This window comes from Sinocyclocheilus anshuiensis, unplaced genomic scaffold (assembly GCF_001515605.1).
Source record: "Sinocyclocheilus anshuiensis isolate Anshui unplaced genomic scaffold, SAMN03320099.WGS_v1.1 scaffold948, whole genome shotgun sequence".
In the NCBI taxonomy this organism is placed as follows: domain Eukaryota; kingdom Metazoa; phylum Chordata; class Actinopteri; order Cypriniformes; family Cyprinidae; genus Sinocyclocheilus; species Sinocyclocheilus anshuiensis.
In genome coordinates, this window is record NW_015549709.1 from 89,426 (window position 1) to 100,403 (window position 10,978).

Consider the following 10,978-nt stretch of genomic DNA (forward strand, 5'->3'; position numbering starts at 1 on the left):
TATATGTACTGTAATATATTGTATATGATGATATTTTTGTCTTCTAAAGAACTTCTACACTGTAAAAATTTATTTCTAATTCATTATTATTTTTCGTCATGTTTTCCAGTACACATATCTAAACATTCTTCTATCAATATATATTTCCTTGAGAAGCAAGATGACTCAAGAAATTAGGTCTTGTTTTCTGAAAAATGTATCAGAATTAAGTGAGTATATTTTTAAAAAAAGAAGAAATATCTGAAAAATTCAAAATGCTAAATAAATACAAGATTATTTTTCTTACCTCAAATATATATTTTTTTAATTTAAAATTTAAAAGTCTTCAGTTTCACTTTTAATCTACTCAATGCATCCTTGCTAATTATTTTTTTATAAATATAAAAATAATAAATACAATTGTATAAGTTTGCACTTTACTATTTACTAGAAATACTGTTTTTAAGCAAAAACTCACTAATGTTCAACACGTTTTTCAGAAAACACTTAATATCTGAAGTATTAATATATTTTGCTTCTTAAGTAAATGTATATTGATTTATGAATGCTTAGGTATTTGTACTGGAAAATTACAAAAATACTACATTAGAAAATAATTTTTGAACTGTATTTTGAACTTTTATTATATTTTTTTCTAACTTCCAAATAAAACTAATTTACAAAGAAATACCTGCAAAAATCATAGCCTATTGGTCTTGCCAGGTGTTTCTAATAACCAGACGTGTTTTATCCCTGCACAGATTATACATGTGTGTTTGTGTCTCTGTATGAGTGTGTGTAGCTGTTATTAGGGTAATTATTGGCGTCTGATCACCTACCTTCTTTCATCGTCCCTGGTTCCCCAGTGGCCAATAAAACAACCATTGCGACAGCGACCACCAGCACCAATGCAAACAGCACCATCAGGGACACCTCCAGCCCTGAGAAGTGCCGCTTTCCCATCTGATCAACACACACACAACCATAAGCATCCTATAATTCATCTCCCTGCACATTTTTGACATACATAGTACATGTCCTTGAGTCTGTGTATGAAATGCACATGTTAATGTTCAAAAGATTTTTCACTTTTGCCATATTTTGTTTCACTGTCACTGAGTTAACCTTTTCTGTAATATGTTTTATTAGACATATTTCTCACCATGAAAGGGTTAAAGGCATGAAACATCCAACAATATCAACAACTATAAAAGGACAAAACAGTCTAAAACATGCTCGTTATTCCTTTCAATTCTGCATGTTGTCCAGTGTTCATGCTTTGTATGTTTCTTCTCTATTTTCTTCTGTTTAATTCAAAAAAGAGGTACTTCATGCCGCATCAGTAACATCTGTTCTCAGTTTGTTTTCAGCCAGAGAATACCATCATCTACACTTTATACTGTCTTCCATCTTTTTTCAACAAAACACCTGATTTTAGAATATTTAGAAAATGATTGTTCGCTTGAACAGACTCGCATGACAAAGCAGAAAAGGTACATAATTGTTCTTTTGGATCAAACAGTCTCAATTTAATTTCAGTCCTTCAACGTTAAATTGATTGTTTTTCATTTTCATGGCAACTTGTGGGGTGAAACAGTCCTATCGAGATAAAATGTTTGCAAAGCGTTCTCAACTTGCTAAACAGCTGAACATTTGAATGTGCAGCAAATGCCTTATTAAGAGTCATAAACATGTCAAGATAACAAAAATAATCTTTTTACAGTGACAAACATGACTGCATTTAAGCTACAACAGTTATACACTGACATCTTATATTATATTAAATTAATTATATTATATTAAATATATACTGCATAGGCAAATTCTTAATGCAAATAAAAAATATATAAACATAAAAATAATACAAAACATAAAAATGCACAAATATTTAGCATTTTTTTAAATAAAAAAACACATACCATTTATTTATTTAAAATTGTATTTGTCCTACCTTCACTGTTGTTATTTTCTTTCTTTTTCAGTCCTGTGTTGAAGTTGAAGTCAGAGCACACTAAAGAGGTTCAGAGCTGGACAGAGCTTTTATGTAGCAGTGAAATTAAAGTCCTGAGTGGGTGTGTTTGTGTTTTACAGCTTTGCGTCGCATCGTGGTTTACCAAAGGTCATGAAGCAGCGCTCCTTGAGACAAGTGTCCATTCAGGAATCATTCACAGACGATGGCTGAACCAGATGTTCTTCATGCCGTGCTGTCTGTCTATGTAAGGCATGATGAAGCATTTCTCCTGTCTTCATGTTGTAAGAGTGATCTTATCCACCTGAAATTATATTACTGGCAACTTTATCATCGGGACATGTTACAATCCTCCGCGCTGGATTTAGCTGTCAAATAACCGAGTTGTTGCTGGAAGTCTTTAGCTCCACATCTGTGATAAATAAAAATCATTTTTGCAAGATATTTTCTGTTCCAAAAATATTGCATGAACTCTTTCAAAATGCTTCAAAGAAGCAATTAGACAAGACTGGTTTCATGAGACGCTCAGATTTAAGCTGGAAATGTGTGATTTCCTTTCAGTGATGTGTTGAATGAGAGCTTAGAGACATACAATTATTCGCAGACTAATAAGTACATTTTAATGAAGCAACTATACACGTGCCATTTATGAGCCTCTTTAAGACTTTATTAAGTTTGATTGTTTTACGATCTGAGGATTGGCCTTTGACCTGAAAAGATGGGCGAGTGAGGGACAAAAAAGGCCTTTTTGAAGGTGTGTTGAACTTTCTGCATGAACTCCCCCCACCCCCCCAAGTACAAATATAATACTTAAGGAGCAAAAGATATCGAATCTTGTTTTCTGAACAATCAAGTGACTTTATGATTAAAACAAGGACATATCTGTGAGTGGGGTCAGAAAAATAAGCTCAATTTATTTCTGCATACTTTATTATGTCTTTCCATTCAATTTATTCAACACATTATATAAATAAACATTTATTTTATAAAGACATAATATTTTGTTCCTCAACAATTGTTCACTTTTTCTTCTCCTTTTATTTAATTTTTTTTATATTTATTTATTTATTTATTTATTTATTTATTTATTTATTTGTTTGTTTGTTTATTTGTGATAATAATATACACCACCAATCTATAAAATAAAAACACATACACAGAAACAATAACCAAAAAGTACATAATTGGGTGCTTCTACATCTCCAAAAAGAAATTACACTTCTATTCACATATTTATATCAAGCAATAATAACAAACATAATACCTAAAACCTAAAGAAATATTTCAAATAATATAATTTAGGTATATTTTATACAACATCAAAAGGAAGAATACAATACTACTACTAATAATAATAATAATAAATAAGTAAATAACTAATTAAATCAATATATTAATTAATTAATTAAAAATGAGAGAGGTTTGAGAAAAGTAATTAAAGTAATATATATTCCTTAATTTAAAGGGAACATTTTTTTTGCAGAGATACTTCTTGTTTTAAGCATAAAGTCACTTAATTTCAATACATTTTTCACAAAACAAGACTTATCTTATGTCATTTTGCTTCTCAAGTATATGCATCTTGATTTGTGAATGTGCATGAAATTTGTACTTAAAGATATAAGACAAAAATACTGATGACGAAAATATCATTTTTGCAATGTAGATGAATTGTCGATGGACTCTTAGCTGTTTCTTTGAGAATATGACCAGAGTTCAATCTAGTCGCCAAATTCATATCCTCTTGTTTACTCTGAAAGGTTACCATTTGGAGCTATCAGTGCTACAGCAAAGCACCGCGTGATGAGATTCGTCTGAACTCGACCCGTAGATTCTATGTTTTAGCACTCAAAACTGAAGCGATCTCTCAGATATAACCGCTCACTGAAAACTACTTGGCTGTGATGATACCACTAGAGTCAGCGCTGGTGCTGACAGCATCATGCTTTCTCTAGCACTAGCACAATTAGCCACAATGAGCTAGCATAGCAGTTTCTCCAGATGTGCCTGTACGCCCGCAGACATATCAGGTTAAGAGCAACGTGAGCAGCTATCACAGCTGAGAACCGGTCCCAACTCAAGGAATCAATACCTCAGGATTGAATTGCCAGTTCTACTTTCAGGTACCAGAATTGGATTGGAGCTTCAGGTCCAACGTGTGAGAGAATATATTTGGAGCCAGCAGTGGGAAAATGGATGCGGAACAAAAGTGAAACTGAGAGCTGTGCCAAAATCCAGCCAAACTCTATGAGAGCGGAGACTGCAGTGAAGAATAATGGGAGATGAGGAGACTGCATCCTATCTCCTATATATATATCCTGTTGTAATTATATATATATATATAATCCTGCTGGAAATCGTCATATATATATATATATATATATATACAGTGGGGGTACGGAAAGTATTCAGACCCCCTTAAATTTCTCACTCTTTGTTATATTGCAGCCATTTGCTAAAATCATTTAAGTTAATTTTTTTTCCTCATTAATGTACACACAGCACCCCATATTGACAGAAATTATATTATATTATATTATATTATATTATATTATATAAATATATATGAGCAATATCGCTCGAGTACGAGAGCGATACCGGCTCTATATCAGCCTGCGGCCTCGTGCCTCTGGCCTAATCACAGTCACTGATATAGAGCCGGTATACCTCGAGTACGAGAGTGATATTGCGTTTATACAACAGTTCGACGGAACAAGTGTGTAAATGAATACAACAGTATATTGACGATTTCCGACTGGATTCCTGCCCACATTCTTCTATTATTTTCTGACAAAAACTTGACTAACTTGTTCATATCAGCTCTTAATCTTAATTCTGTCAGGACCACTATCGTCAAAGATGATTGACAATTAGCATACAGTTTGGATTGGCGGTATGGTTCTGTTCTGGGCAAGAACTCCCTGCGCCTCCATGCAGCCTAGCATGGATGAGAGCAGGGAGAGCTGCAATAACCCCCCAGGGTAAACAGAACAGAACTAACATAAATGTATTGCAGATATTGTTAAAGTTCAATCATTTTATGTACACATTTTAGAATTAGTCTGATTCAAGGAGAATCAGAAGGCTGAATCCCGACTGACAGAGGAGGAGTTGGGGATGGAGGAGGGTAATTAGCTATTGAGCAATGCGAAAACTGCTGATAATACTGAGGGACCTTATATATGAATGCTTAGATAGGTGTAGTATTCCCATAGGTAGATGGGGATCAGCTGAAGGTCAGCTGATGCGAGCTTGACTAACGTGACCTGCCAGAACTAACGCTACGCTTGATTTATACATGCATGAACACATAAAACCTTCCTTATCAGCTCATGATAGAACAATAGTGCGAGTGTGTATACTAGTACAACGTGTGTAATATAATACAATAAAATCACATGCAAGCCACCTTCCAAAGTTTGAACTTGGACTCTATCCTTTAATGATTCTCCAGTTCTTCACACTGATCACACTCACAGAGCAGTTGTGACAGTCCTTTATGAGAGAAATAAAGTAATCTGGTAGATTTGGATAAAAAGATAGACATGAATAGAAAGACTGCTGAGGGGTTTAATAATTATCAGGTTGGGTGTTTCTCAGATGAAGGCTGCGGTGGGCAAAAGTCGTCAGCGCTGGACTCTGCACATGAGCAGATATGTATGGGCAATCACATGAGAGCGCTGACAATAACACAAGAGAAAATGACAGAAAGTACAAACTTGAGAAGTACGTTTGGGGTCAGTATAGGTTTTTGTAAAATAATTTAATACTTTTATTGAGCAAGGATGGATTAAATTGATCAAAGGTGACAGTAAATGCATTTATAATGTTGCAAAAGATCTTCTGTTTCAAATAAATGCTGTTGTTTTTATTCATTAAAGAATCTTGGGGAGTGCTGCAGTTTCCTCAAAAATATGGAGCAGCACAATAAATGTTTCTTGAGCAGCAAATCAGCATATTAGACTGATTTCTTAAAGGATCATGTGACACTGAAGACTGGAGTAATGATGCTGAAAATCCAGCTTTCATACAGTACAGAACATTTATTTTAAATTGTAACAATATTTAACAATATTGATCAAAATAAATGCAACCTTCTTTCAAATACATTCAAAATCTTACTGAATCCAAACTTTTAATTTTTGTGTTTATTTATTTGTTTATTCTGTAACATTCATGTTATTAAATCTTTTTTTTCTTCCATTCAATGTTGTTTAATAATATCAACAAGTATTTGTAATTAGTCTATATGTATTAATTAAGTAAACATTCCATTTTATAATTTTGCAAACATTATGGGAACATTACTTTTGAATGTTTTCTGAATGTTCTGAAACAAATAATAACATTTTAAAAATGTTAGATGAATGTCCTACTAAAATGTTTTAGAAAAAAAAAAATCCATAATGTCTGAATGTTTTTGTGCTAACATTTTAAGAATGTTATCAAAAGCCAGATAACTCTAGCGTGATCTTTGGTTAACAAATCTTACATTAACATTATTGAAGAAAAAAAAAATATATATATATTATATATATAAAAATAGACCGTTAACAAAAGATCTAAGAACATTCCCTGTTAGCTGGGAAGCATCTAGGTTTGTTAACTTCTAAATCTGGTTCTTACACGGCACTTTAAACCATAAAAAGTTTCCAGTCAACTGGTAATGTTTTATTTACGTCAACACCAAATTTTGCTCATATTTGGCACTTGGCAAGTGTTAATTCTAGCTCCTGTGTGTGTTCACAGTATGAACATAGAGTATGGTTGTGTAAGGTGAGAGCTCTTCTCCTCTGTTTATCAGCTCCAGCTGAGAGCAGTAATACATTCTGACAGCTAATTATCTCCTGTACTAGTCTCACAATACAGAGACACCATCCACCCCTCACACACACACACACACACACACACACACACACACACAAACACACAGCGCTCTCAGCCAGCACTCCAGGAAGTAATCGAAAGTCTCTTTTTCTTCAAATGTTTGTCTCGAGTCATTAATCAATTATTTACTGTTTAGATTTGCCTCAAACATTTTCTGCCGTTGATGTTCTGACATATGAACTATTAGTTTCCCCTGCACACTCTGAAATTTAGGTCGAAATGTAGGTGGAACTTAATGTTTGACATTTAAGAAAAGTGACAGACAGCAGGTGAGTCTCTTTGTGTGTGTGTGTGTGTGTGTGTGTGTGTGTGTGTGTGTGTGTTGGTTGGTCTGTGTAGTCTGAATCATTTAGCTGCTGTAATGAGCTCTTTTGAACTGACCTCTAGGTTCCCTTTATTGTCTGTGCACCTCTGGTGGACCTAATTAGACAAAAAAAAAAAAAAAAAAAAAGGTCCTTGTCTCTTCAATAGTGTGGGTTCAAGATTAATCATATCTGCAAGCACATTTAGATACTGTATGACAAAGCCTAACATGAAATATTTACAGTATTAGACCTCTCACACACACACACTACTCTATATACTGTATACTGCCTAAATGCCAGATCACTTAAAAAATACCAAACAAGTTTCATTATGCTGTTTAAAAAACACATGTCTGGACCTCATTTAATATTTTTTAAACAAGATAACAACAACAACAACAACAATATAATAATAATAATAATAATAATAAATGGCAATGTTAAAATATTTGCTATTTTATTGTTTGTTATTCATTATAATATAAATTATTATTAATAATAACAATAATAATAATAATAATATTAATAATAATAACTTAACACCTGAATACCATCACTGATATGTTTAAGTCTAATATTTCGATTTGTGGAGCTTACATTTTAATTAAATTATGGCATACACGGAATGTATAATGATTTTATTAATTGTCTCAATTGGATATAATTCAGGAATAAACTAAAATCTTTCTCATTTTCTGAAAATGGAAACTTGTGCTAATACAATTTGTGATCAAAATGTATATAAAAAGTATATTAAAAATGTTGATGTATACACATTAAACAAAAAAACAAAAAACAAAAAAAAAAACCAGTTGTCTCAGACTTTTGCACTCAGTGAGCATCTCAGGCTAGATGTTATCATTGGTTTGGAAGCAGCATCATACTGGTCTCAAAGCTTCTGAATATACCGGATCAATATCTTCATATCTGCGCTCACACCGGGACACACAAGCAGTCGTGCCACACGTATGAGCTGATAGATGATGCAGCAGTCGTGTCTGCTAATGATTGTGGTGTAGCGTCTGTTGTTTGTCACTTAGATGTTACTCACACACACTGCTTTGAGAGCAGTTCGTTCTTATGTCCTCAGAGTTTATGGTGACCCACTTCAGTGCGGCCCATCTGACAATGAACAGGACATAAGCATTACACACAAAGGACAGGAAGAGAGAAGAACGAGAAGAGGTCAGAAAAACTGAAGGAAGCCTTTACAAGAATAAATTAAAGACTACATAATAAACAAGAAATAAAGGGCAGGTCAATGTATCTGAAGCATGCAAACCTATTTTAGGCTGAATGAATATGAGCAACCGGATATGATGTCAAACTCCTTAAAGGAATAGTTCAACCAAAAATGAAAATTCCCTGAAGCTTTACTCACCCTCAGGCCATCCAAGATGTAGATGAGTTTGTTTCTTCCTCAGATTTGGAGAAATGTAGCATTGCATCACTTGCACACCAATGGATCCTCTGCAGTGAATGGGTGCCGTCAGAATGAGAGTCCAAACAGCTGATAAAAACATCACAATAATCCACAAGTAATCCACACCACTCCAGTCCATCAATTAACATCTTATGAAGCCCAAAGCTGTGTGTTTGTAAGAAACAAGATTTTTACTTCAAACTGTTGCTTTTTCAGCTAAAATAATTTTAAAAAAGACTTTCTGCAGTGACAAAGTCATCTCATCTGAATCAGAAGAATAATATGCACAGATCAAGCACTGTTTACAAGCCAAAACAGTCAAAAACAGCTCTAAACAAATATGTTGGTAGATTTTGATGTGAGAGAACAACAGGGGATGGATTTATGGCTTAATGACAATCTTCTCATGTTATATTCCCTGGAAATATTGTATACCTTAAATTGTTAAATTATTACTCTTTAAGGGATGAAAATAAACTCTTGAATCAGAATTCAGCCAGTGCTTGTATCAGGATCATTTCCTGTTAGCTGTTCCTTATCATTGTCCCTTCCATAGTTGTTCCTTAGCATAAAGTAGAACTTTGTCACTTCACCAATGGTTGCTGTCACTCACGTCACCTCAGATCGCCAATTCTGTTTGAAACCGCATGACTTCCGGTCACTTTATCACTACAAATCGACTTTACAGCTCCAGAGAGCTGCCCACCCTGTGCTGCTTTCACCCTGCCTTGATTTATATATCACCTACCCTATAGTCCTTTAAAAGTAGGATAAACCATTAGTTTCACACATTGTATATATACATGCATGCAGACAAGAACCTCAGAGACTGAAAAATCAAAAAACAGCCACAAACCAGTAGGACGGAGGTGGATCAAAGAGCAATATTTCTTTGCTCTTCTGGAGCAAGAGAGAGAAAGAGCGAGACAGCCTCCACTCCACAGCATGCACACGCACACACACACACACACACACACACACACACACACACACACACACACACACACACACAGAGACACACACAGAGAGAGAGAGAGAGATTGCATATGTTCATTCACATAAAATGACACAAAAATGCACAGCACTGCACTTACGATCAGTCAACATGCAGCAGTTACAACCAATGCTTTTCAAGAAGGGAAATATGCAACTATAAATGGCAAATATGTCATCAGATCTATTTATTTATTTGTAATTTCAGTGTCTGCAGTGTTGCCCTCAAAAGCTGCTTTTTAACCCTATAAAGCCTACTATGACATCCTGAAAAGCTTAATTAGCTGGTTCAGGTGTGTTTGACTAGGGTTGGAGCTGAACTCTGCAGGACAGTGGGTCCCCAGGAGCTCTAAATGATCAACATGATCAAAACTACATTTCATCTTTCATCCGATTGATAGTTTATACTTTTTTACCTTTAAGTAAAAGGCCAATTACTATAATTGTCCAAAAGTCCACCTTCAGCTTGTGGTTCATGTGTCTTTTTGCTGTGAAATAATTACTGATTTTATACATAAAAATTACTTTTATTGTGTTAGCTATATTTCAAAATATACAGAAAAAACGTAGGTTTACTATAATAATAATAATAATAATAATAATAATAATTATTATTATAATAATAATAATAATAATAATAATAATAATAATAATAATAATAATAATAATAATAATAATAATAATAATAATAATAATAATAATTTGGTATTATTATTATTGTCATTATTATTATTGTCATTATTATTATCATTATTATTATTATTATTATTATTATTATTATTATTATTAAAACGTGTTAAAATGTGAATATCAAATATGACCATCAGGCTGTCGAGGAACTTTTATTTGTTCATCTCTCAATCATCATTGTACTGCATTGCATTATATGTTTTGAAACTACAGAACTTTGATAATAAAACATTTAAAATAGCATTTAAACATTAAAAAAAATAATTTAAATGTCATCCTACTAAGACATACAGTATATTTATATGAATTTTATGTCTGTTATGCTGTTATAAAATCTAACTGATTCACATTACAAGGTATCAGAATGTCATTATTTTTTTGCCATGTAAATATTAATTGCATACTTTTTTTTATGTATTTGCATACATTTTAAATGCTGTCAGTAGTGTTTATTGCAAAGCCTCGCCCATTTAAGACCTCGTCCAATCATGACATAGAGAAGCTGACCAGAAAATACAGTGATTAAGTTTAGCGTTCATAATCTGGTCACTTGCCTACTGCCTTGTGTAAATATTGGAAAATTACAGGTCTGTGATTGATCAATTATTTGAAATAGTTAAGTAATTTCACTTTTTTTTAAGTAATTTTTAAAGACTGCCCGTGAAGCATTATCCAAAATGAGACTTGTAGAGCCTTTTCTTTTACTTAAGGTTTAAGGTTTGTGACTTAAGG

The 10,978-nt window shown here is 33.3% G+C and overlaps 1 protein-coding gene across 1 annotated transcript in view; it reads right to left on the bottom strand.

The window, feature by feature from the left end:
* Window positions 1–2,133, bottom strand: part of LOC107660689 (maltase-glucoamylase, intestinal-like) — a 52,658-nt gene extending 50,525 nt beyond the window's left edge. Inside the window, exons 1-2 of the mRNA XM_016450081.1 lie at window positions 2,094–2,133; window positions 1,931–1,990 (exon numbers count right to left, since the gene is read on the bottom strand). Of these exons, the coding sequence (XP_016305567.1) occupies window positions 1,931–1,990; window positions 2,094–2,133 (100 nt within the window). The remainder of the gene's footprint in view (window positions 1–1,930; window positions 1,991–2,093) is intronic.
* Between the last annotated feature and the right edge of the window lie 8,845 nt (window positions 2,134–10,978).